The sequence below is a fragment of the Schistocerca piceifrons genome, chromosome 10 (assembly GCF_021461385.2).
Source record: "Schistocerca piceifrons isolate TAMUIC-IGC-003096 chromosome 10, iqSchPice1.1, whole genome shotgun sequence".
Lineage (NCBI taxonomy): Eukaryota > Metazoa > Arthropoda > Insecta > Orthoptera > Acrididae > Schistocerca > Schistocerca piceifrons.
The window spans coordinates 145,817,829-145,845,094 of NC_060147.1; the positions used below are offsets into that span (position 1 = coordinate 145,817,829).

At 42.3% G+C, this 27,266-nt stretch overlaps 1 protein-coding gene across 10 annotated transcripts in view; it reads right to left on the reverse strand.

The window, feature by feature from the left end:
- LOC124718930 (programmed cell death 6-interacting protein) overlaps positions 1 to 26,918 on the reverse strand; it is a 147,802-nt gene extending 120,884 nt beyond the window's left edge. For all 10 annotated transcript variants that reach the window (XM_047244590.1, XM_047244589.1, XM_047244586.1 and 7 more), the window contains exons 1-4: positions 26,613 to 26,918; positions 24,701 to 24,819; positions 22,543 to 22,670; positions 16,160 to 16,313 (exon numbers count right to left, since the gene is read on the reverse strand). In XM_047244590.1, coding sequence (XP_047100546.1) covers positions 16,160 to 16,313; positions 22,543 to 22,670; positions 24,701 to 24,819; positions 26,613 to 26,818 — 607 coding nt within the window. In that variant the 5' untranslated portion in view covers positions 26,819 to 26,918. The remainder of the gene's footprint in view (positions 1 to 16,159; positions 16,314 to 22,542; positions 22,671 to 24,700; positions 24,820 to 26,612) is intronic.
- Positions 26,919 to 27,266: the final 348 nt, after the last annotated feature.

Sequence of the window (27,266 nt, forward strand, 5' to 3'; positions counted from 1 at the left end):
GGAGTGCACGTGGTCATCGTCAGAAGTAAGTTTTGTTCCGAGTACTAACGTGTCGAGGACCTCTTTCACGTATACGGGGCAGTGAAAACTATCTGTGTTCGAGTATCCTTCCTTCAGTGTGCATCAGTTTGCCGTACACTCAATGACTGAGCTAGCCTCTAGACTTCCACAAAACTAAAATATCCGAGAACCATAGCTTGCAATCCTTCTCCATCTCAATGGACTTGTAAACTTTCTTTGAAAATGATAAATAAGAACTGTCGTCCCCCCCCCCCCCCCCACACACACACACACAAAAAACAGTTGAAGTGTTGTTGTTGTTGCTGCTGCTGCTGCTGCTGCTGGTGGTGGTGGTGGTGGTGGTGGTGGTGGTGGTGGTTTTAAATACATCATTTTCCCAATCTCTCAGCGAATTTTCAGAGAACACAGTAGCAAAAAAGTGAAAGTCTTGAAAATGGTGAGGAGTTCTAGAAATTACACACTACATTTAACACCGTACGAAGGTACACATTCCCACGTTGAGTGTGCCTGTCAGCAACGACAAATCCGACACGGTCCGTAAATCCACACAGAACAGACAAACCACAGAATGACCTTCTACCTCTTTTGTCATCAGTCTTCTGACTGATGCAGCACACTAGCACTTATAGCCAACACTGTCAACTATTTGTTGGATACATTCCAATACCTGTGTTCCTTTCTGAAGCTCCTTCTAGTACCATGGAAGTTATTTTCTAGCCTTTTACACCATGTCCTGTCATCCTGTCCCTTCTTGTCATCAGTGTTTTCCACACGTTTCTCCTCTCTCAGATTCTGCACAGAACACTAACATCCGACCTCACATCCACAGAAAGAACTGGAATCCACCACCTAAAAGCTGATCCTAACTTCATAATCCTACCTGCCAACAAAGGCTCCAGTACAGTAGTTTTGAACTGCACCAATTATCTGGGGGCAGGACTGCCAGCTGTCAGATACTTTCACAGACAAACACTGCCACGACAACATCATTCCAGAAATCCAGCCAGATTTCCAGTACCTCTTAAAATCCCTAGGTCCGTCCCAGAACTTCTCCCCTGAGTATCTCTCCCTTCACACCCGACCCCTCCTACCTCCTACGCATTGCCCGATGTTCACAAATCTCACCACCTGGGACACCCCGTCGTGGCTCCTTACTGCACGCCACAAGAGAATCTCTGCCCTCGTGAATCGAAACTTTAAGCCTAAAATGCGTAATCCAGCCTCCTACACAAAAGACACCATTTCCTCCACACACACTCTACAGTTCCCGTTTATTTACCACACAGTGCCCCACTTATTACTGTTGACGCCATTTCTTCTCCCTCGACACCCCGACACCCACGACACTGCTGTTATTGGACGGTGCCTCTCCCAGTGCCCGAATGACTCCTTACTGGTCACCGTGATCAACTACTTCCTCACCCACAATTACTTCTCCTTTGTATGTATTACCTACAAACAAATCCATTTTACAGCAACGGACACCTGCGTGGCACTGTTCTACCCTGCACTAAAACATTCGTCGGCCATCTAGTGGGGTCCTACACCGCTCACCCGGTTCGAAGTCACCGACGTCATCCCCGTGATGTGCGCCGAGAGTGAGGACAACATATTTACATTCATTCAGAACCGCAAGACCTTCTCCCTGACGCACTTCACCCGGTCGCCCTCAACCCGACTAGCCACTTTCCTCGGCATTAACCTCCATCTCGAGGACGGCTACATCGGTACCTCCATTCGCACCGACCTCCTCTTCGACAGCTGCCACTCGTTCCACAGCAGAAAGTCCCTTCCACACAGCTCAGTCACCCGCAGATGTCTCACCTGTAGTGACGATCAGGCACACTGGATACGCCGAGGGTCTCACCGAGGTGTTAGGAGGTCCAAATTACTCTGCCAGCGTCGTCCAGAAGAAGATCCCCCGTGCCGAGTATCGCCAGTCGACTACCGTCCCCTACACGCCCAGAGGTTGGCCACGGCGAAGTACTCTCTCGACTCGGTACTACCCAGAACCGGAGCAACCGAGTCACATTCTCCCTTAAGAGTTTCGACTACCTCTCGTCGTGCCACGAAACGAAAAATATCTCCCGACCACTCTCGCAGTGGTCTCCTGCCACACACTCTACCTACGCAATATCCTCGTCTGTCCCCACTTCACCCTTATACCCACCTCTCGCCTCACGGCTCGTATCACTACACTAGACCTATATGCGAGACCTAGACCTATATGCGAGACCGACCAGTCCCGAACGTCCTCCCACTATCGTCTACTCGATTCCAGTCACTGATACCCCATCAAAGGTAGGGCAACTACGAAAGCAGCCACACAATCCTCCAACTCGGCTGCAACCACTGTGCTGCATTCTACGTGGGCACGACAACTCGCGAGCCACCCGTCGTACGAATGGCCACCGTCAATCTGAAGCCGAGAGGCAGCCGGTCCACCCAGTTCCCGAACATCCCGTTCCACACGATGTGCTGCACTCCGACAACTGCTTCACAGACTGCGCCACTCGGATTCTTCCCACCGAGACAAGTTTTTCTGAATTGCGTAGGTGGGGGCTCACCCTACAGAACGTCACACATTCTGGAAACCGCCCAGTGGCCTCAACCTTTGGTAGCCCCGACCTATACCTGCCTGCCTCCGATACCAGTACCACGTTCCGACCGGCTGGCTCATTTCACTGTCAAAATCCCGAGACGGTCGGAAGCCCCTGCCCGTAACGCTCCCGGCATTTTCGACTGCGGAGAGACCCGACAATCTCGCCGACCGAGATAGGGTTCGGCAAGGGCGAAGACCGGCAGTAGAAACTCTCGCCATTTTCAGACGTGCTCCGTCTCGCTCAAATTTACGCCCGAAGGGTGACAAAACGGGGCACAGAATATCACTGACGTACCGCTGTGCCACGAGGATGTCACAGATGACGACCGACGAGGTTCCGTTACGAAAAGAAATTACGACACCAGACCGTCACTCTCGGCTGTCGGGCCGTACGGGGACGACAGCCGGGTTCGTATCCCAACGCCGTCTGCACCAGCCTGAAAGCTAACTGACCGGAGTAGAATTGTCTTCAGTGACGATTCTCGCCTCAAACTGAGCTGCGACGACCAGAGGAGACGCTACGGACAGCGGTGGGATACCGACTGGCCTCACAACTGGTGTGCCATTTCTCTTCTCAGCAGGACCCCATCGGTTGTCATCTGCGACAGCCTTACAGCACAGTGGTGCACCGACAATATTCTACGATCAATTTTGTCGCCCTTCTCGGCGAGCCATCCCGGGCTCACATTTCGGCAAGATAACACCCGCACACGTACGGCGACGGCTCCTACCGCCCGTCTCCACACTCGCCGAACCCTACTCCGGCCGCCGAGGTCGCCGTATCTCTCCCCGATCGAGAATGTTTGGAGTATTACGAATGAGGCCCTCCGAACGCCGTGGGATTTTGACGGCCTAATGCACCGATCGGAGATAATTTGATACGGTATCCCTACGGAGGGCACCCGACAACTCGACCGATCGACGTCGAGCCGAATGACCTCTCGCGTAACGGCCGGAGGGAGCCGCTGCTGAATTTGTGACACGTATTCTGTCGAATAAATCTTACATTTTTTGTGAAAGTGTAATAATTTGTCATCTGTGCATGTACATCACATCTACTGGTCTACATTCCGTTCGGATAATTCTTCCTGAGACTTCCTATTTAATGTCGTAAACGAATACTGTTCTAAGTACTTATCTCTAGCACGATTTGAAGAAGCAGTCCTCAAATAAACACAGTCACAGTTGAGAGAGAAAGTGAACAGCTTAAAGTTTAGCATTAACTGACAGAAACATTAGAATCCCCACTAATCGAACATCTGATCTCGCACTCTATTATGATTCTCAAATTAATTTGATGACACATTCTCAAATTTTTGGACAAATACTTTCCATTTGGCATGTTTTCCCGAATTGCAATGTTATCGATGTTATACTTAGATACTTAGCTACTTTATATTAAGACATTCGATATATTTTAATATTGTTATTAAAATTGTAGGCATCTGTGGCACATTAGATGTGATCACATGTAATATCTGCAGTGGACGGAGTAAGAAACTGTGCCCCTCCTCCCAGAACTGCACCCTGAATCCACTCGTGCTGGGAAGAAGTAGGTTCTGGAACTGCGTGTCAGGAGCATTGCAGCTCACCCTACCTATCAGTAACCTGGTAAAGGAGTTTAGCAGTCGACTCAATGAAGCAAAATTATGGGAGGAAATTTGTGTAGTCACAAATTTTTGTACGATGGTAAGAGGGAGTGTCAAGAACGACATCCTAAAAATTTCCATCAGTGGGGTGAGAGTTTGGAGGAGAGTTTAATGACGACTTTTGTTTTTCTCGAAGAAAACCACGACTAATGGCAAAAATGCTCCTTATTACAAAAATAATCTGCATTAAATTTCCCACAAAAAAGGCCCTAGTAATTTTTACTTAAGGACTAATAGTTAACAGATTGGAGGAGGATAAAGAAAAGAAAAACAGATAATTAAAAATACTGTTTAATTGTTATAAAATTAATGTTTACAGTTAAATGAAGCAAGTTATGATCAAATATTAAATCCCGAGGGCATGCAGCTTTACTGTACAGTTAAATGATTATGGCGTCCTCTTGGGTAAAATATTCCGGAGGTAAAATAGTCCCCCATTCGGATCTCCGGGCAGGGACTACTCAGGAGGACGTCGTTATCAGGAGAAAGAAAACTGGCATTCTACAGATCGGAGCGTAAAATGTCAGCTCCCTTAATCGGGCTGGTAGGTCAGAAAATTTAAAAAGGGAAATGGATAGGTTAAAGTTAGATATAGTGGGAATTAGTGAACTTCCGTGGCAGGAGGAACAAGACTTTTTGTCAGGCGAATACAGGGTTATAAATACAAAATCAAATAGGGGTAATGCAGGAGTAGGTTTAACAATGAATAAAAAAATAGGAGTAAGGGTAAGCTACTACAAACAGCATAGTGAACACATTATTGTGGCCAAGATAGACACGAAGCCCACACCTACTACAGTAGTACTAGTTTATATGCCAACTAGCTCTGCAGATGACGAAGAGATTGAAGAAATGTATGATGAAATAAAAGAAATTATTCAGATAGTGAAAAGGAACGAAAATTTAATAGTCATGGGTGACGAATTCAGCAGTAGGAAAAGGGAGAGAAGGAAACGTAGTAGTTGAATATGGATTGGGGCTAAGAAATGAAATAGGAAGCCGCCTGGTAGAATTTTGCACAGAGCACAGCTTAATCATAGCTAGCACTTGGTTCAAGAATCATAAAAGAAGGTTGTATACACGGAAGAGCCCTGGAGATACTAAAAGGTATCAGATAGATTATATAATGGTAAGACAGAGATTTAGGAACCAGGTTTTAAATTGTAAGACATTTCCAGGGGCAGATGTGGACTCTGACCACAATCTATTGGTTATGAACTGTAGATTAAAACTGAAGGAACTGCAAAAAGCTGGGAATTTAAGGTGATAGGACCTGGATAAACTGACTAAACCAGAGGTTGTACACAGTTACAGGGAGAGCATAAGGGAACAATTGACAGGAATGGGGGAAAGAAATACAGTAGAAGAAGAATGTGTGGCTTTGAGGGACGAAGTAGTGAAGACAGCAGAGGATCAAGTAGGTAAAAAGATGAGGGCTAGTAGAAATCCTTGGGTGACAGAAGAAATAATGAATTTAATTGATGAAAGGAGGAAATATAAAAACGCAGTAAATGAAGCAGGCAAAAAGGAATACAAACGTCTCAAAAATGAGGTCAACAGGAAGTGCAAAATGTCTAAGCACGGATGACTAGAGGACAAATGTAAGGATGTAGAGGCTTATCTTACTAGGAGTAAGATAGATACTCCCTACAGGAAAATTAGAGAGACCTCTGGAGAAAAGAGAACCACTTGTATGAATATCAAGAGCTCAGATCGAAACCCAGTTCTAAGCAAAGAAGGGAAAGCAGAAAGGTGGAAAGAGTATATAGAGGGTCTATACAAGGGCGATGTACTTGAGGACAATATTATGGAAATGGAAGAGGATGCAGATGAAGAAGAAATGGGAGATAAGATACTGCGTGAAGAGTTTGACAGAGCACTGAAAGACCTGAGTCGAAACAAGGCCCCGGGAGTAGACAACATTCCATTAGAACTACTGACGGCCTTGGGAGAGCCAGTCCTGACAAAACTCTACCATCTGGTGAGTAAGATGTATGAGACAGGCAAAATACCCTCGGATTTCAAGAAGAATATAATAATTCCAATCCCAAAGACAGCAGGTGTTGACAATTGTGAAAATTAGAAAACTATAAGTTTAATAAGTCACGGCTGCAAAATACTAATGCGAATTCTTTACAGGCAAATGGAAAAACTTGTAGAAGCCGACCTCGGGGGAAGATCAGTTTGTATTCCGTAGAAATGTTGGAACACGTGAGGCAATACTGACCCTACGACTTATCTTAGAAGAAAGATTAAGGAAAGGCAAACCTACGTTTCTAGCATTTGTAGACTTAGAGAAAGCTTTTGACAATGTTGACTGGAATACTCTTTCAAATTCTGAAGGTGTCAAGGGTAAAATACAGGGAGCAAAAGCCTATTTACAATTTGTACAGAAACCACATGGCAGTTATGAGTCAAGGGGCATGAAAGGGAAGCAGTGGTTGGGAATGGACTGATACAGGGTTGTAGCCTATCCCCAATGTTATTCTATCTGTATATTGAGCAAGCAGTAAAGGAAACAAAAGAAAAATTTGGAATAGGAATTAAAATCCATGGAGAAGAAATAAAAACTTTGAAGTTCACCGGTGACATTGTAATTGTGTCAGAGACAGTAAATGGCCTGGAAGAGCAGCTGAACGGAATGGATAGTGTCTTGAAAGGAGGGTACAAGATGAAGACCAACAAAAGCAAAACGGGGATAATGAAATGTAGTCGAATTAAGTCAGGTGATGCTGAGGGAATTAGATTAGGAAATGAGACACTTAAAGTAGTAAAGGAGTTCTGCTATTTGGGGAGCAAAATAACTGATGATGGTCGAAGTAGAGAGGATATAAAATGTAGACTGGCAATGGCAAGGAAAGCGTTTCTGAAGAAGAGAAATTTGTTAACATCGAGTGTAGATTTAAGCGTCAGGAAGACGTTTCTGAAAGTATTTGTATGGAGCGTAGCCATGTATGGAAGTGAAACATGGACAATAAATAGTTTGGACAAGAAGAGAAGAGAAGAGAAGAGAAGAGAAGAGAAGAGAAGCTTTCGAAATGTGGTGCTACAGAAGAATGCTGAAGATTAGATGGGTAGATCACATAACTAATGAGGAGGTATTGAATAGGATTGGGGAGAAGAGGAGTTTGTGGCACAACTTGACCAGAAGAAGGGATCGGTTGGTAGGACATGTTCTGAGGCATCAAGGGATCACCAATTTAGTATTGGAGGGCAGCTTGGAGGGTAAAACATGTAGAGTGAGACCAAGAGATGAATACACTAAGCAGATTCAGAAGGATGTAGGTTGCAGTAGGTACTGGGAGATGAAGAAGCTTGCACAGGATAGAGTAGCATAGAGAGCTGCATCAAACCAGTCTCAGGACTGAAGATCACAATAACAACAATTAAATGTTTGTACCACACTGAAGTGCTATGCAGCTGTTTTAAGGGACTTTCTGTTCTGGCTTGTAACAGGGTGGAGGGTAAACACAGAACATACGTCATGTCACTGGATTGTGGTTCGGCACTTCCAATCTTTGTATGTAAACTGACCAGCAAGCAAGTGATCCCAACTCCTCCTACCCCATTATGCCACAAGAAGCAACTACAGACTGCTTCACAAAGCTATACCGACCTCTGCTGCACGCCTTAAGAATCACTAGCGATGCCGTCTGCTGCCGTGCACTCACCGCTGTCTATCGCTAGCAGTGTAACCGTGTCGTAATCACTCAGTAGTGAATTGGCAAATTACGTGAAAGTTACTTCACTTCTCTCATGGTGAACTGTGCTGCCATTAGTATGCACAAATCTCTCCCGTCACGGAATTCAGAGGACTTGAGCATCGCAGCTAGGGTGCTATCGCCAATTTGTCTATTAAAGCTTTCTTGTATGAATGCATGTGGGCTCCAGTGTAAGCAATCAGAACCTTATACGATCTGCAACGGGCGAGCTATGTCCTGCTGATGCGCGTCGTGACCATATAGCGTGACTGCAGCATGTGGAAGTAGCGGAGAGGCGCTTACAGCGTAATTACATTCTCGAACTGTAAAAATTAATAACTGATCTAGAAATAGCCTGAGGAACTTCATGTTAGGTAAATAACCTTTTGTTGTGTAAAGGAACACACTGTCAAAATCTGAAGTCAATAATTGTCATAATTTGGAAGTTAAAACGTCAGTAAAAAACGTAATTATCCGACACACACACACACACACACACACACACACACACACACACACACACAGGAGCGGGAAGACTTACCTTAGGGGGAATTTATATGTGCTCCCGGGATTGGAATGACTCCCTACCCTCTCCCTTAAAACCCACATCCTTTCGTCTTTCCCTCTCCTTCCCTCTTTCCTGACGAAGCAATCATTGGTTGCTAAAGCTTGAAATTTTGTGTGTGTGTGTGTGTTTTTTTATTGTGTCTATCTACCACCGCTTTCCCGTTTGGTAAGTCATGGAATCTTTGTTTTTAATATATTTTCCCCATGTGGAATGTTTCTTTCGTAATTTTGCTGTAGCAATAACTTTAAGAATTTGAAGTAGATATTTATGTTTTGTGTTAGGGTGAGTGTGAAAGAGTACTTGTGTGAGTGTATGTGGGACATTCGCCAATATTAAATTTTCAGTTTGTTATTCTCTATAGGAACTTGCAAGTGTTCCAGCTTTGTATCGTGGGAACGAATCCACCAATGGTTCCCCTACTAGTGAATGACAAATGTCCAAGCATGTTTGAATACGTAAGAGACAGCCAGAATGTTCGCGACTATATAGTTAAATTCCAGATGTAAAGTACAGCTTAAAGTACATTTCATTTTATTTGTTTAACAAGAGAGTTTTGAGTTGCTTATTTTATTGACGTCAATGAGCTGAGAGCAGTGGTTGGTTCTTGCTAGATTTTGGCGGGAGCCGCACCCTGAAAGTCAGTTCTGATTGGCTGTAATTCTGTACAGCCAATAATAAGTGAGACGGTTTGCCACCTAACGCATGAGATAGAGGTCCTGGGAGAGGCAGAGAGAGAAGAAGGAGGTGATGGACCGGCTTTCGAAGGAGCAAGTCATGCTGAAAGTGTCCGAATGCATTATGTGTAAAATGAAGTGATATTGTGACTTCCGCATTTCGGTACAGTGATAAAGGTAGCTGGTGTTTACCATTAACTATTTGTGAAATTTTAAGAGTCGAGAGATATTTTGTTCTGGAGTAAATCGTGTGTAAACTTTGAACTAAAAGCACAACGATACTAAGTAAATTTTTTTTACTGAGTATTTATGGCGAGCAAAAACTTTATTTAAAGACAACCACTGAATGCCGAGTGCAAAAGTAAATAGCAGTTTATTAACTGTGTTACTCTCTTAAATGATTTCGGAATTGTATAGGAAAAGTTCTGGCTGTTTCAGTGTGACGAGGACTGTGAACAGGAACTTTAATGATTTGAACACATGTGGGCTGATGGTCCTAATGCAAGTTTAAAAGGACCTTTGAACTTAGAAATTTGAACAGCAACCCGTTTCAGATTTATTTTTTAGAGTTCACAAGACTATTTTCAGCTTTTTGTACTTATAGTGGCCTCCAACACGTAGTAATGAAATCTCAGTTTCTTCAACACTGCTTTTCTGAGATCTCTTAAGTAGCTGCAGTCAGGAGTTGTGTGTGTAGATCTGCAGCAGTATCGAGTTAGGTGTTGCAGAACCGCCGTCGAATACGTACTGACGGTGTGTTGTTGTCGGGATAGGATCTTCGTTTTGGTGGACGACTGACAGCTACAGCTGTCTAAACTTTTTTACATAATAGCTCACTTAACAGGACAGGAAATACTGCGGCAGTACGGTCTGCCTATTAACTCTGAAGTGAGCAGTACACGTGGCGGGGGAAGTCTGCTTCCCTGGAAGAAAAGCTACAGTTGGTGTACACGATTAAGGATCGATTTCCCTGCCTATCAGACTGGAGTTGCTTCTGCTGACACAGTGGGGTGTAGAGAGAGAGTGGGGAGTCACCTGCTCCCTCTCCAGTTTGTGGACAGACCTACAGAGGAGGGAAATGCGTGACTCCCAATGCGGAGACCCACCTTCCTCCGTGCTTCTACCCTCGACGCTCGCCCCCTCCACCCGTTACAACCCCAGAACACAATGTATCACTTAAAAAGACTCTACTGCACTTAGACGTGGTACACATATTTAAGATTTGTCCTTAACCCATTTCACTTGACTAACATTAATTTTATGAACATTTTTACACCAATGAAACATTTTTTCCATCTCCTGCGAAGCATAAACTATTAATACTAGAGTAAAAATTAATAGGACCAATTTGCAGGAAATTTAATGTAAGTTAATTTTGTGCTAATGAACATATTCACTACAAACAGTAGTTTTCAAGTTATTCAAGAAAAATAAGAAAGTAACCTTTAACTCCACTCCCCCCCCATCCTAACACTCACCCCTGCAGATGTTTGTGGCATTCTCTCCTACCCCGTACAACAATTTGCGACTACACGAATTTTTCCCCTGTTCCACCTTCTTCGACCTCGGCTGACTGGGGCTACAACTCCACTTTCAGATTTTTTGTAGACAATGTAGTCACCTCAAAGAGCTGCCGGCCAAAAAGGGCTGCACAAATATCAAGGCGGATCTCGAACCGTTCTGAAAGTGGTGTAAAGATTTGAAATTTGCTTTAAATGTTTAGAAATGTAAAACTGCTCACTTTACAAAATGCAAACAGCATTACCCTAAGACTAATCTGTACAAACACCTGGCTGTAACAGTCTGTGCAGGTAAGAAACGGAACAACAAAATAGGTTCAGTCATACGCAAAACAGAGGGGAACCTTCAATTCTTCGATACGATACTGTGAAAATGAGAGCCAGTCTACAAGAGAGACTGCTTACCAAAAAGGAATAAATTATGCTTATTACTGCATGACGATGCATCTATCTGCAACAAAGAATTCATTACAAAGTAAAGACAGATTTAAATGAGAAGTATTTCAGAGGACTGAACTAAATAAATGATTGAGAGACAACCGTTTTCTCATATTTTACGCTACGTCAGAGCTCTCAGTTCACAAAGCAGTCGGAACAAGGACAGAAGAAAGTTACAGTGATTTGTTTCAAGCATGTCGAATAATTTGCTCTAAATTCATCCTCGTAATGAATTGTTATGCCAGAGGAAAATACGCAATATTTTACTCGTGGCTTATAGTTGAGAATTACATTATTTGCCTCTTTGAACTGACATCCTATTGTTTGGAAGTTACAGAAACGGCAGACTACTCTGTAATCATTTCTGAATAAATTTGTGAGACAATGTCTGGAGTTTTACTCAGAATAGCACAAAAATGCAGAACTCTAATGAACAATTTCCACGGACTAGATTTTAGGAAGACATCTCATGCAGCCGCACACACATTTCCAATCCTATTAGACTGTCTCATACTGAGGCATATTTGAACTATTCCAAATTGCTTTTAGAGGTTCGAATAGTAACATGCCTTGCTACATAATACAAGTATTCCTCTGTCTGACACCTACCAGTATACGACCAAATTTATAGCACTGCGCACACACGCACACAGGTCACACATGTCTGCAAGGAGGGTAGTAGAAGGGATCAACAAAACTACTGTCCAATATCCTCGACATCGGTTTGCTGTAGAATCTGAGAACATATTCTGAGCTCAAACACAATGACGTACCTTTAACAAATGACCTTCTCAATGCCAACCAGCACAGATTCTGAAAACATGTCACACAAAACGCAATTCGCACTTTCCTCATTTTACATACTGAAAGCTTCGAATCACATGTCAGGTAGAAAAAGTATTTGACTCGGTGCCACACCTACACTTACTGTTAAAAGTTCGAACACATAGGGTATCGAGAAAAATTTACGAATAGCTTGAGAATTTTTTTTGGCAGGGGAAACACTGCGTGTTACCTCGTATGGAGACTCAATGTCAGATGTAGAAGTAACTTCAGGTGAGCCCCAGGAACCCTTGCTGTCCATGTTGTATGTTAATGACTTTGCAGACAAAATAAATAGTAACCTCTGACATTTTGAAAATGATGTAGGTGTCTATAATGAAGTACAGTCCGAAACAAGCTGCATAAATATTAAACAAGATCTCGATAAGATTTCAAAGTGGTGCAAAGATTGGCAGGTCGATCTAAATGTGTAAAATTGTGCAGTTCAAAAACTCTAATATCAATGAGTCACTGTCGGAATTAGCCAACTCGTACAAATACGTGGTGTATAACTTTGTAGGGATACGAAACTCTGTGATCATACAGGCTCAGTCGTGGGTAAAGCAGGTGGTAGACTTCAGCTTACTGGTAGAAGACTAGGGAAGTGCTATCAGTGCAAAAGGAGATTGCTTACAAATCAGTCGCGCAACTGGTTCCAGAATATTACTCAAACAGGACTGACAGGGGATACTGAATATATTCTAACAGTTCAATTCACATACAGAACACAGGAAGAATGATTATTTAAATGCCTCTGTGCATGCTGCAATTAAACTTATCTCGTCCTCACAATTCCTTACGATTCCTTTGTGAGCAATACTCAGGGGATTGTAGTATACTACTACAGTCAACAATTAAACCCAGTTGTCGATCTGGTTTAACTGTGAGAAGGATAATTTACTCGGTACACAATTGCAACATTTCGAGAGGTCACAGAGCACTCAGTGCAAACGAGTGCAACTGTTTACCGAGACCAAGCATCACTGGCCTGTTTGCTGCACGTTATCAGTCTGACTCCACACTGCTATCTCGTCCAGACACGGCCACCGTGAAGTACAAACACGGGACGATACAATGTACAGAAACTGTCACACGTCTGAGGGACTCCCGACTGCCTTACGTTAAATACGGATGGCTAGGCACTGGATCTAGTATTTCTTAAATTAGGAAAATGAGCTGGATGCTTGAGGGACAGAACTGACATTACAATAAATATAATAAGGGAGGTAATTAATGGCTGATAGCAGTACCAGATATTTTAGCAAGTTCTTTTAAGAGATATTTGCAAGACGAATTTCCTTTGGTAGCCAATTCTTTCTTATCCCTGTACAGGCACTCGACAAGATTGTTTCTTAAATCTCTGAATACAGAAAGGCAAATGGGAAGATTATCGGTACTCTGGCTGCTTCCATAGTCTGGTACTTAACATCACTCCAGCAATTCTAATTTCTTCTCGTAGCTTCCATGGTAATGGAAGACTGTGGGGATGTTAGCTGATCAAAAATTTGTGGTGAAAAACAAGGACTTCTTTTTATTTTCCCATTTAGCTGTACTTCTTGTCAAATTTAACTAAATTTACATCTGAGGTACAGGGGAATGGGACGAGAAACACAATGAGAGGGAAATAAAGATATTTTTTCTCCACGAATTATAGTTTAGATATTTTGTCGTCCGGGCCAAATCACTCCAGGTGAACGCCGGGACGACTACTTTGAACGGGTCGAGTGACCTCGCAATCTTCAACAGACCGTGCTCTTCTACCGCTGGTGGAATCAAATGTCTGTGCTCGTTACTGAACACGAGGCTCCGAGCTGGATTTCTGGGATTTGTGAGAAACTCACGAGGGCAGCAGAAAAGCTGCCTGCTGCCTGAAGTAAGGAACCCAGCAGACAGTCCCACGTCAAATATCTGAAGCAAATATGTACACATTGGCTGCCGATGCTGCAACCTTAAATGATGTTTCTCTCTCTTTTGCACAAGCCTCAAAACGGTTACCACACCCAAGAGCACAAGACCACAGCCGAGGAAAAAAGGATTCCGTTCTCTCAATTTAGAACCTAAATACCACATCGCCGATGTAATTTGAGATATACGACACACTACAAATAAAATTTGCGGAGCCTACCTGTTACACCCACTGTCGCTCGTAAACGTGGCTCCGATGAGATCGGGCAATACAAAAACGAAATTAATTTTACTTATTAACTCTCCCTCTATATTGTAACTTCTTCCTTACCACAACTAGAGATTGCGGTATCTTTCTCAATAACGCCATCCTGGCACACTGACCGTCACACTAACACGTCACTGTAAACAATTTCACTTTATTATACGATAGCTGTGACGGTATGAAAGGAAACGAATATCTGTCTACGGTAAGCTTGCAAAGATAGTTCTATCTTTTAAGTTATGTTTTCATAACAACGATACGAGAATTTATTCTCATTTCCAGACGCTCACTCATATAAATTATCGTACGCGAGCAGCTAGTTGTCGTCGAGGAAACACGTCCTCTATTTCACTCGGTAAGCGAGGTGGAAGAGCGGCGCCTCGTCGAGGACTAGCATTCCGACACGATCGGGTACGATAATATTTATGAACGGGCAGTGGAAAAGACAAAAAATACTTGCAAAGTTAGAAAAAATAAAATACCCCGGATGAAGTGACTAGTGGCAAAAATCTGTTTTCTGCTACAGAAATAATCTCGGTGACAAGACGGGCGACAAAACCTCGTACCTTTTCAGTTTCGAACACAGTCTTACTCCCAGCCCACAGCTACTTAGCAGATAAATATTTTCTGAAGAGGAGGTACGTAGAAACTGTTTTTACTTTTCTAGGTATCTTTTACTCCTGCAACAGCGTAATAAGCCGTATCGAGAAAATCCGGTCGTCTTCAGTCGGGATCCTCGAGGGAACTTCTGCACGAAGTGTGCCTCAATGTCGGCAGGAGGGGGAGACTGGGTACCGCCTCTTCCACTTAGAGCTCCCCGGAAGCTGTACACGGCTGTCGATTCCCAGAAGGAAAATACAGGTAGTCTCCCAAATCAGTTACGGGAACCGCAGAAAAAAATTTACGTCGAGCAATCCGGAATGCAATTTGAGCCGAGAAGTGCCTCCGCTGCTACACCGGCTCGGCCCGTGTCGTCCTGTGAAGGAATACTTCTTTCGTGACCGCGGTGTGTTCAAATACAGTCGAGTACAAATCCGCTTGTAAACACTTTTTGTCAAACAAGTGACAAGGACTGTTTCATCACAGAACAACAACAACAACAACAATCTTGTTTACTTTATTTACTGTAATTTTTTACAATAAAACTAGAAGTTTTGTAAATCCTATAAAAAAAGGAAATCCTTCAGGGATGTCGGGTGTGTCGAGTTACGTAATGTACGCTAGCAACAAACTGCGACTGGGGCCGATCTACTCAGACTGGTGCTTACTGGTCAATGTAGAGAGAAAAACAGCCAGCTGTGTCCTGCTACACTGCTCAGCTGCTGTTACTATCTGCCACACTGGACACAGCATTTGCAAACCACTGACAAAGAAGACACCTGTTTGACTGAGATTACTCGGAATTTACAGTCCCGAGGCCTAATGGGGTCCACTGTCAATTTGTTGTAGACAATCTCATCTGTCAACACGTGTTCTGAATAAAACTCCCCTGCTGCAGTTTATGACTGTACATTCGAGCTACTCTCGGGAACTATTGTAGAGATTTTGATACAGTTTTCGCTAATAAACTGTCTGTATCAAAATATTATTAATTTCATCCTCGAGGCAGAATCTCCACTGCAGTAACACTGGTGGATAGGGCAGCCTGCGATTTAGATTAGGATAGAACGGAAGAGTCGGGTCGACAGTTAGCACAGCACAGATTGAGGTGACGGACTCACTAGTAGTGAAGTCAGAGGACTACATTAGCTCAGAAGCTAACACACTTCATTTTTCGTAAGTTTCTTTACGCCCGTGTCCATCGTACGTGCTTATCGGTGACAGAAATGCCGAGGTGTGACAAAACCAGAAAATTAAAACTCGGCACCAAATTATTTACTACGACAGACGACGGATCGAACACCCTACTGACGCGCACCCGGAGGCACGGCGTGTCCTCGCTGCCCGACACGAGCACCGCACCACCCTAGGAGCGACGCGACTGCCGGTCTTACCGTGGATGGCTTTGTAGACGAAGATCTCCTGCGCCTGGGCGATCATGAGCGAGGACAGTGCACCCAGGGTCTCCGGATTGAGGTCCTGCGTCGGCTCCTGCTGGATCGCCAACATCACGTTGGCTTTCAGGTAGTTGAAGATTCCGGCTGCTTGCTGCACATGGAACACACGGCAAAAAAGCTAGTCTGTACCCTCTGCATCTCAAGTAATGATTGTATTAGTTCACTAGGACAGTTTGTCCGTCTCGTCTCAATTTAGATGGCATATCTGGCAAAGACAGTATTACTTCTCTAGAACAAATTAATGTACTTGAGTGCTCTCGTTGTGCTTTAATGACTTTTAGGTATGCACTTACTGAGTTATATTAAAACTAAATTCGACACTGAAAACTCACAGGTCGGGACTTAACATTGATTCACTGTAGCTGTGTTTCAATCACCTGAGGGCAAAGGGAAAACAGGGAACCAGAAGTTGCACCAACAATCCGTTCAGGAAAAAGAAACACAGCAAACAGTATAAAATCTCTAATTAATGACTCCTTTAAAAGAAAAGCACACATTATTGAACATTGCAAACTTAAGAGAGATCATCAACTATTTGCAACATACGAGGGTCATTCAATAATTAAAGAGACAAATTTGTCCAGGGGAAAAGCTGTTAGTAAGGCGACTCTGGTGCTTTTATGGCTGTAAGTTGGCATCACTGGGATGAGCCCTGATCAGCTGACGTATCAACATTGTTTTGTTCATAACCTCAAAAATACATTTCAAGATGGCGAGTCCACTCGAAACGTCCACATTAGTCGAACAATGTTTGTTATTTGTCGTTTGCTTGCTGAAGGCGAGAAACCAGTGAATATATACTGTAGAATATCTAAATTTTGTGGTGAAGGTTGTATGAATCGTGCAAATTTCTGCAAGTGGGTAGAGTAGTTCAAAAATGGTCACGACTCGGTCACTGACGAACACAGTTCTGGTCGACCAGTTGCAGTTTCAACTCCCTCACTTGAAAATCGAATTGATAACATTATTCGTGCCGACCGCCGTGTGACTGTGAAAATGATAGTTGATAAGGTTCAAGTTAGTACTGGTACAGTTCATAACATTATCTGTAACAAGCTGAAGTACTGCAAAACATGTAAGAGATGGGCCCCAAAGGAGTTGACGCGGCTACACAAGGAAACGTTGGGTGTGTGCACAGACCTGAAGTAACATTATGAAAGATAAGGTGAGCACTTCAACAAAATTTTAACTTCCGATGAAACTTGGGTTCACTATTATGAGCCAGAATCAAAAAGACACAGCATGGAGTGGTAGCACACCAGTTCACCCGTCAAGAAAAAATTAAAAACTCAAGCAACAGCAGGAAAAGTCACGTCGACGGTGGTTTGGGATGCTGATGGTCCAGTTTTTTGTGATTATCTCGAAGAGCAGCTTACAATGAACAGCCAATATTACTCAGATTTGCTTTTAAACAAGGTGAAGCTAGCCATGAGAGAGAGAGAGAGAGAGAGAGAGAGAGAGAGAGAGAGAGAGAGATGCCGCGGATCTCAGAGGAGAGGTGTAATTCTCCAGCAAGACAACACACGTCCTCATATTGCTCAACTAACCTGTGAAACCATCAACAAAATGGGCTGGGAAGTACTGCCTCATCCCCCTTACAGTCCTGATTTAGCACCTAGTGGTTTCTCTCCATTTGTTTGGTTCACTGAAGGAGGCATTACGTAGGAAGAGGTTCCAGGACAATGAGGACGTGAAAAGGTTTGTGGGAAATTGGTTCAAACATCAAGGTAAAGAGTTCTTTGCAGCCGGAATAAAAAAGATTGTAGCCCATTGGAACAAGTGCATAAATGTTCAAGGGGATTATGATGAAAGGTAGAAAAAGTACTGTTTTGTAAAAATAAATGCTTTTTTCTCCAGATCAATTTGCCTCTTTAATTACTGAACGACCCTCGTATATCACAAAATCGTAAAACTTACAATTCCAATTAGTCTTCATCTGAGAGAGAGTACGAGAAGAAAGTGGGGTATAAGATATAAGTAAACAGATATTACAATAAGAGAAACTCCAGGATAAAAACAACCAAAAATCAGGAAAGACAAGCACTCCCCTGTAGTTGATACGCACACATACATAACAGAAGTTTTGCCAATTGTCAGATGTGCAGGGTATTCTAGGAGGAACAGTAATATATTAATCTGTGTTAGTACAGGCTAATCAGAATAAAACATTTCTATCACTAAACTGAGGGATGCTGTAACATCTACTAGGACTGTGATTATAGGAGACTTTAATACTAGAATTAGGAATAATGGAAGAGGGCACCAAAGCCATGGAGAATATCGCAGAAATGAAGAAAGGGATGTATTACTAGACATACCTGAGAAATTGATGGATAATTGGTACGGGATGGAGTAAGAAAAGAGATATTGCAGTCACAAGTTTCCCAGACAGTCTGATTTGGGAACAGAAATCCATAATAGACCGTATAATAATAACGGAAGAAATCTTAAGAAGCCCAACAAAAGTGCAAGTGATAGAGGGTGCTATCTTGACACTGACTTCAGACTATCTGTAGCGAAATTGAAGAAATTCAGAAAAAGCACGAATGGAGGAAAAATAAGTGCAAAAATTGAGTGGTGCAACTGGAGGAACCCAAGAGATATACAGGGTAAGGATTAAGATACAGCTTCCCAAAGACGGGAAGACCGATACAGAAGAAGAACAGAGGAGGTCAGAACGGAGTCTCGTCAAGGCTGCAGAAGAAACGTGTGGAACGACATTGACAAATGTCACACGGAGAGAAACTCCGTGGAGGAATGAGCGAACAGTTCATAGAACAGAACGGAATATAATGGGAACAAATGGGAACAACTAAGCAGAGCAGCAAGAAAAATTATACAATTGGCTAAGAGGATGTCTCGGGACAAATTCACAAGGGAAATATAAGAGTTTTAAGGATCACAAGACGATAATACACCACACCGTGTCTGCAGCTCACAGCTTATCACCTCTAGGCAGCAAGGTCCCGAGTTCGATTCTCAGCACTCGGGGACCGAGTGTCTGTGTTGACCTAACCCTCATCTCACCTCCACCGACACCCAGTTTGCCAAAGTGACGTCAAATAGAAAGACTCGCACTGGCCGATAGTGCCGTACTGCCACTCGTTCATTCGTGTGTATTAAGTAATGGAAGGAAGGAAAAAGAAAATACTTCGAGAGCCGTCAACAGAGGAGGAAATCCGGTGTGTGAACGAGTAGTAGTTTTGGAAGTATGGAAAGAATATTTCCGAAATCTGAACCTATTTTTACGAAGGTTAACAGCGTGCTCTGTTGTAACTACAGGGGACTATCGTTACTGTAGCACTGCATGAAGATTTAAGAAAGGAATTTTACAGCAAACCAGGAATAAGATAGAACCACAGTTAAGTGGAGAAGAACAAGAATTTCGTCCCAAAAGAGCAACTATGGATGTCATGTTTACAGACAGACATAAAGTAAAAAAGAAATTGGAATCTGGGGAAGACATCACAGTTGCATTCATAGATATCACAACATCTGAACAGACTGGAACTGTCAAAAGGAATGCAACTCAACTTAGAAACATGTACACAAAGAACCTAAATTGTGTTATCATAGATGACAAAAATCACGACAGTTCGGAACAGAGAGGGGTTCAAACAGGTTGTGCGCTCTCAACAGTGCTCTTCAATACAGTCACGGACAACATCGTAAGGAAGATCGGCAAATGTGAAAGTGATGATATGGGAAGGCAATGAGCAGAAATTGGAGGAACAACTAAATACCTGGCACAGAGTAATTGAAGAAGCAATCATGGAAATGAGCTTAACAGAAAATGAGGCAACGAAAATCAGCTCGAAAAACTAAGGATGCAAGTTGCAATGGAAAAATTATTAAAGAACCTGGTGCTTCCAGGAAGTAAGCCAACTGAGAAAGGATGAAAGTCCAGACAGGACAGAAAATTTCTCTAAATCTTATTATCTTGTATTGGACATAATTAGGAAATAGAAAACATTAAACGAAGGAAAGATGATGATGTGCAAGTTATATTACCAACCCATTTTTACCTGTGGATCAGAATGTCGGATTTGGACAAAGAACGATCCGAGCAGAATACAAGTGACAGAAAAGTGCTTTCTATGAGGGATGCTAGGTAAGATAAGAAGTGGCAGATTAAGGAATGAAAAAATATGAAATATGCTTCAGATCAGTCACCTAAAAGAAACTATGTAGAGAAATAGCCCGAAATGGTTTGGCCGCATTAAAAGAATGGAGCAAGGAATACTTCCGTAGAAGAGCTTTGTAATGGACAGAATGTCAAAGAACAGCAACTGAAAGACCACCACCAAGAACTCTTGAGGTACACTTTTACGAATGTCTATATAATGGGGCGCTGTAAGACGGTGCAGTAACGCGACAGGCCCGATCGACCGGTCATCTATCGTACCACACCGAACAATGTGTCTCCACAAAGGCACATAGGTTTTTGTCGTACAACCGATGTGATCTACTAGTGCTATCGATACTGTCACAAGTGAAAGTTGCTCCATCAGTGAACAGTATTAATGGGATTACTAGGCGGTCTGCAATTAACCGCCGACAAAATTCTTAACGTCTGCCTCCACCTCCTCCTACACGATGTGGAACACACAGTAAATAGTAAGTACAGACACCACACGTACGTAATAAATGCCATGTTCTCGTACGCAGAACACGATACGTGTAGGGATTCCGCGCGTGCTTGTCAAAGGCCGGCTTATCTCCGACTGAATGTTGTGCACACACTGCTCACTTGCACATACAAATTGAACAGGACTGGTGGGCACTATACCGGTCTTACACAGTTTAGAGAAAACACGAGAACACATTGCAGTCTGGTGCTCTGCTGTTAGGGAATCTGTGACACGACTGGTGGGAGGGTTATGAGATGCAAGACCTGTCCCATACATCCACCACCACCTACTCCAGTCCTCTCACAAACAACACCTATCTCATCAAAGCTTTTCTGAATTGTGCGGGTGGGAATACATCTTACATCTCCATAAACCCTGCTGCCTTCAAACTTTGTCAGTCATCGTCCTTACCCATCTAGCCTTTCCCTGCTCCAATTCCAGCACCACACAACCCTCTATTTCACCAACGTACCCAGTCTTTTCTCCTTTTCCACTAATCCCCTCTGCCCTCTGTGCAACCTCCTAAATGCACCTAGCTGCCCCACTCTCCACCCGGTCCCAGCAACACTTTGCTGTCCCCCACCCCTACCCTGCTATCCCTCCCCCTTACCCCCCCACAGAGTTGCCTCTGCCACAATGCCATGCTGCTCACAGTCTGGCTCCAGCTGCCTGAGACCGTGGTCATGTATGTGCGAGTTGCATTTTTGTGTGTGTGTGTGTGTGTGTGTGTGTGTGTGTGTGTGTGTGTGTGTGTGTGTTTTGCCTATTTTTGTCATAGGCATCATTGGCCGAAAGCTAACTTTCTGACAGTCTTTTTGTTGTGTCTTTCTGTAACTCAGCACCTCCACTTTTTGGTGAGTAGCAACTACCCTTTTCATTATACTGCTACATTTAAGTATTTGTTGCACTGTTTATTTTGAACTGGAAGTTAGGCAAATTATTGTTTTTAACATCCCTTCCCCAATCAGTTCTTCTGTGATTTGGCGAGCAGTAACCGTTCTTATGTTGCTGTCATCATCTTCGGTCCAAATACTGGTTTGATACACACTCCACAACTGTTTATCATGTGCAAATCTCCATTTCTACGTCAGTACTGAAACCCACAGCCATTCGATTTGCACATATTTTAATCCCGTATACAAAGAGCCCACATACAATGCCACATATAGTGCCGATATTTCTCAGAACTCTAATGTACGGGAACACTGTCGAATCGACCTGCCGATATCGGGTGTTGGCTTTGGCCCACATCATAATGTGGATGTAGAATGTGGTGTTATTTAGGCACGAACAGAGATTCGACAGAACAAATATTTATTTTGCTTTTATATTGTCGACAGACTGATCTGTAGCGCAGCCTGAGCTCCAAGTCACACTGGAAGGCGACAGTTTGGTATCGAGTTAGCTAAGCTGACAAATGTGAATACGAAATCTTAGATGTGGTCACAAACTTATCTGCAACATAGAACAAGGTATAGGTTACATCACAAAGTGACAGTTTGGCTGTCAGATGGCATTGCCAGCAAATGTAGTATCACAAGAATAACTAGAAGCCCACTTAAGGTGCATATTTAACGTAGGCCAGATTTTGACGAGCCCTTTTGGCAGGTCTGTACAGACGGGTGCAGTATTTCTAAACCGCACGAAATAAACAGCGAGGACGTATGACGGCATTTACTTTTTATTTACCTGAAGTAATTTTGCTGCAAGTTTGAGGCCCTCATCACTATCCACACTCTGACTCGCTGCAACGGCACTTTGAAGAGCGGCGACGTTGAACAGCACACACATTTTCTCAAAAGCAAATGATGGAACAGCTGAAACAGAAGGTCTAATGACACTGACAGTACAGATAGATTCAAATGAAAAGTGTCAACTTAAGGAGAAACAGTTTACTAACAGACAAATAAAAAAAAAAAAAAGTCAACTGCAAACTCTACCAACCTATTAAAACAACAAATTATTAAGCACACAGTGACACACTGCGAACTTTCGGAACTCCTTTCTGCTCGAGCACGTAAGTGTTAGCCGAGACGTACAAATATTATTTCTCGATATCATCCTAAAAGTAATCAAAAAGACCAAACAGGTCAACACACAGTCCTCTGATAACGATAATTTGGCTCTTCTTTTGCGAATCAAACACCTTTATTTAGCGACGTATAGGGGATAACACATTTGAGTTACTACGCCAGTGAAAAGGATTTCTGTTCTCGGTCTGAAGGCACAAGCTCTGCATAAAGCTGTCGTTAACCTGAAAATCACTTCGATTACAATGCGGTGCTTTACCAGCGGCACAGTCCTATCGCAGGTGGTACGCCATTACCCACGTTCGACCTTCAAATTGGCTCGCCCAGCCAGTTATGCGAGACCTACAATTCAACACAGATCTCAATTTGAACAGCAATTTGGCATTTTTCACAGAGTTCAACACGAGCCTATCCTATAGGACCCTCTTCACCTATCTGAGCCGCTTACTGTATTCGAGCCTCATCTTCGTCTACAATCTGAACTCCCCACACTTCCCTCCACTACCTAACTGACGATTCCTCGACACCCCAGGTTGTCTCCTATCGACTGATTCCTTCTTTTAGTTACTTTATGCCATAAATTTCTCCCCAATTTCATCAGTTATTCAATCTACTAAGCTGATCTTCTGAAGTCCTTCCGCATCCAATTGCCCATACTGTTTGTCTACCGTGTTCGCTTCCAGATAGAGACTACACCTTGTGCAACGTATTTTTGGAAAATGGCGTCCCAAATCTTCGTGTACTTCCTCTACCTTGTCCATAATTTTGTCCTCATGTTTCGTTTCTTTGTATAGCCCATCTATTTATTACTGCCAAATTTTATCAGCCTTCCATTCTTCACTCAACACCAGCTAATCATTCGAGCTCTCGAGAGAGCTGCAGCTTTGAAAGAACTATATTTAATACATCTGGTGACGTGAAAGGTTTGTAATATTTGTATATGGAGAGCTCCACAAAACTTTCATCTTATATAAGATAAGAGACCAACCTAAATGAAAAAGTGGTGCACTATCACATCATTGTTCGTCGTGGGGGTACTAAGGAGATAAGGTGCAGGAAAAACTATTAAATAAAACTCAATGTTAAATTACTTATTACATATTTGTGAGTGTTTGCCCCTGCAAACGAAGTATTTCACTTAGAAAATTCAGTCTGATAAAAAAGCTCCCATTCCAACCCTGATAAAAACTCTGTGTAATACTGATTTTTAAATAAGTTTTTTGAAAGAAAAACACCTCGCTACACTATATTTTTTGCTTTCCTTGAAAGATGGGAGGCTTGCCCAAGGGTATGGGTGCCTTTGGTCCGATTACACTATAGCATCTAGTATGTTAATGTTGTTACATTAAATGCTTAGTATCACTCATCCAACTGAAATATAAACTTTGCAAAGACATTTGCTATGCACGTATACTGTTCTGTCATCTCGAATTCCAATGACTGCCTCCCAACAGGCATTAGCAACATGCACTTTGATGTAGGGAGTGGAAGATCTCCCAGTAGAGTCTTAGCACTGTTCTGCCCTTTAAGATTACACAAGTTGCTGCAAACTGGTGAACTTCCCAGCCACATAACATTAGCTTGCATAACTCCTACATGAATCCAAATGATTTCCTTTCATGTGCTTTCAATCAGTATCAAACTTTTGATTTTACTGTTGATAACAGGATTTATGCAATCAAATTGGTATTTCATTACACCACACACCATTAACTACAACATATGGAATCGAAGAGGGGTCACGTGTGTGTGAAAATTGTGTGCTTTGCAAAAGAAATTTTAAAAACCAAGACAATTCAGCACATATGTATACTTACTCATACTCATTCTGCCACCAAACAGGGTACCCTTATCAAAAGCATCTTTCCATTTGAATGGAACCTGGATTTCATGGAAAGGAATCTTTCCTTCAAGTGCACAAAGTTGATCATAATAACTGCAACAAAAAACACCACAGAAAGAAACAACTGGTAAAAATGTCAGTCGTCTACTTCTTATGATATTTCACAAACGCAATTTACCGACAGTAATTGTCGACAAAAGTTTTATGCTACTTCAGAATATTTTCACCTGACAGTGTTACATTTACTTTATCAGTTGGGTCTACATACAATATTGTAATGACAAGACTCAGTTGAAAGGTTATTAAACATTTACTTTAAATATTACTTGACAAGCATCCAAAAATGAGAATATATTGCATTAAATACACTTAGTTTTATGGAATAAGGGTATAATATTAGTATGTGTACGGTATTTTATAAAAATGGGCAAGTAAGTATCATAGGATTTGCACTCTTTTTTTTATTCAGTTTTGATGAACGCTAAGGAAAGCCACATTTTCTTCTACCATTGTAAAAACAGGTACTGTTTTTCTTTCTGCACTGTGATGGATCATGAACACCTATTACTATGGAAGTATTCTGTAATGTGTCAAAGTAGTGACAATCCACAAATATTAACTAGTTGTTTCTCAAGTAGGCCTGTATGTTAGTCACTCCTACAGGTGAAAGTTTGCTGCACCACAATGTAACCCTTTCTGCTTGAATTCACGTGTTGCATTTGTTTACAAGCAATTGTACAAACAACGTATCCATTCCATCTCGTATCATATTTGTTGACAAGACATATTGCTGTCTATGGTTTTCCACGGGTACTAAATAACCATTCTCTGCTGCTTCCACATTTTCATTACCAATATGGAAGCAGCAGCATGTGACACATTATGAATCAATGTTATGAGATTAAACAGCTCACAAAGACTGCAAGATCTTAAAGAAAGCATAAAATGTTTTAATTTACACTACATTCAAAGTAAACAAGTTATAATAATTGAAGGGTAATACCACAGACGACCATTTTAGTCACACATTAAATTCTGAAGATACGAACACAATGCATTAATGTTTATATGCAGTGAACACTGCAAAAGAGATCACTATTTTCTTGCCAATTCCAGTTCTAGGATCTTGAATGGGTAAGAATTTCTGCTAGTGAATGTGATTTGTCAAATGAAGACAAGAACGAATATAAATCAGAGTTTAACTTATCATCGATGACGAGGTCAATATGCAACGGGCACAAGACTGGAATGATGAAGGAAATCTGTGGGATCCTCTCCACAGGAATAATCTTGCTTTTTATGATTAACACAGCCCAAACAATTTTAATCCTTGGCTTCCTATTCAGGAGGAGAAAGAAATACGAAAGCAACGAAATGGCATTCAACCCAAGGGCAAGAACCCTCTACTGTTATATTATGAATCCATTGTCAAATGCTGTTCCTGAAAGACATATCACACATCGGAATTTTCTTCCTACAGAGAGCTATCTCAGACTTATGACAACCAGGTGCCAATAATTCCTGTTCACAAAATTTTTTTCTCACATAGGTCTACAGATTTAAAATACTGTCTGTTAAAAGCGCGACATATATTTATTTTCATGCCATAATTCCAACTTTAATTTTCACGAGACGTAGAGGGCAAACTGAACATAACGGAGAGACACGAAACACACTTCGTTTTTTACGCTGTAATAGGTCTTGGACTGAGGATGATCATAAAAAATACAGTTACTAAAAAGGGTGTGGAAGAAAGTATCTAAACTCGCACCCAAGTGCTGACATAACAACCACGTCAGATCGCAAACCGTTGACAGTTACAAAACGTACCAATACGGTCACCACTTTATGATTCACGCAAAAGTTTCTTTGCGAAATATATTTACCTGTAAATCACTTCCAACGAGCTTTCGTACTTTTCAAACGCACGCCACACCGCATTACTTCGGAGTTTTGCAAATTCGTTAATTGCTTCATTATAGTCTTCGGTTTTATCTGACGTATTGTAAGAGGAAGAAATCAAGTTCTTCAGTGGCTTCACTAAGTCCACTTCCGACGGTTTTTTGAGAGGAACCACCAAGAGGTCTGCCATTGTAAAATCAACAAAATTATCACAATTTCACACACCACCCAGGACTCCGCCTTTTGTTGTCTAACCTTCCACTTCCAGTAAGTGTCAGGTGATATGTATCTTTGGACCTGACGCATATTTCAGTGACTCAGCTTCCGACTTTTATATCGTTGACTTACTGAAATTACGTCAATCAGAAATAATTGGAGGCTTCAAGTTTATAGTTGCGAACTGCTTTCCTAACCCTATGTTGACTGAGTGAGAGTCTGGATTTTAGACAAATAATAACCTGGTGACGATTTCCGCGAATTTCAAAAATCTGAAACGAGAGATGTTAATCCTTGAGCAGACGCCTACATTTCCAGCAGGCGCGCGGGGTATTTTAAATTTTATGTCACATAACATAATTTACATAACTCAGTCCCAGACTTTTGAAAAATAGTGTTTATCTTGTGAATACTGTTACTGA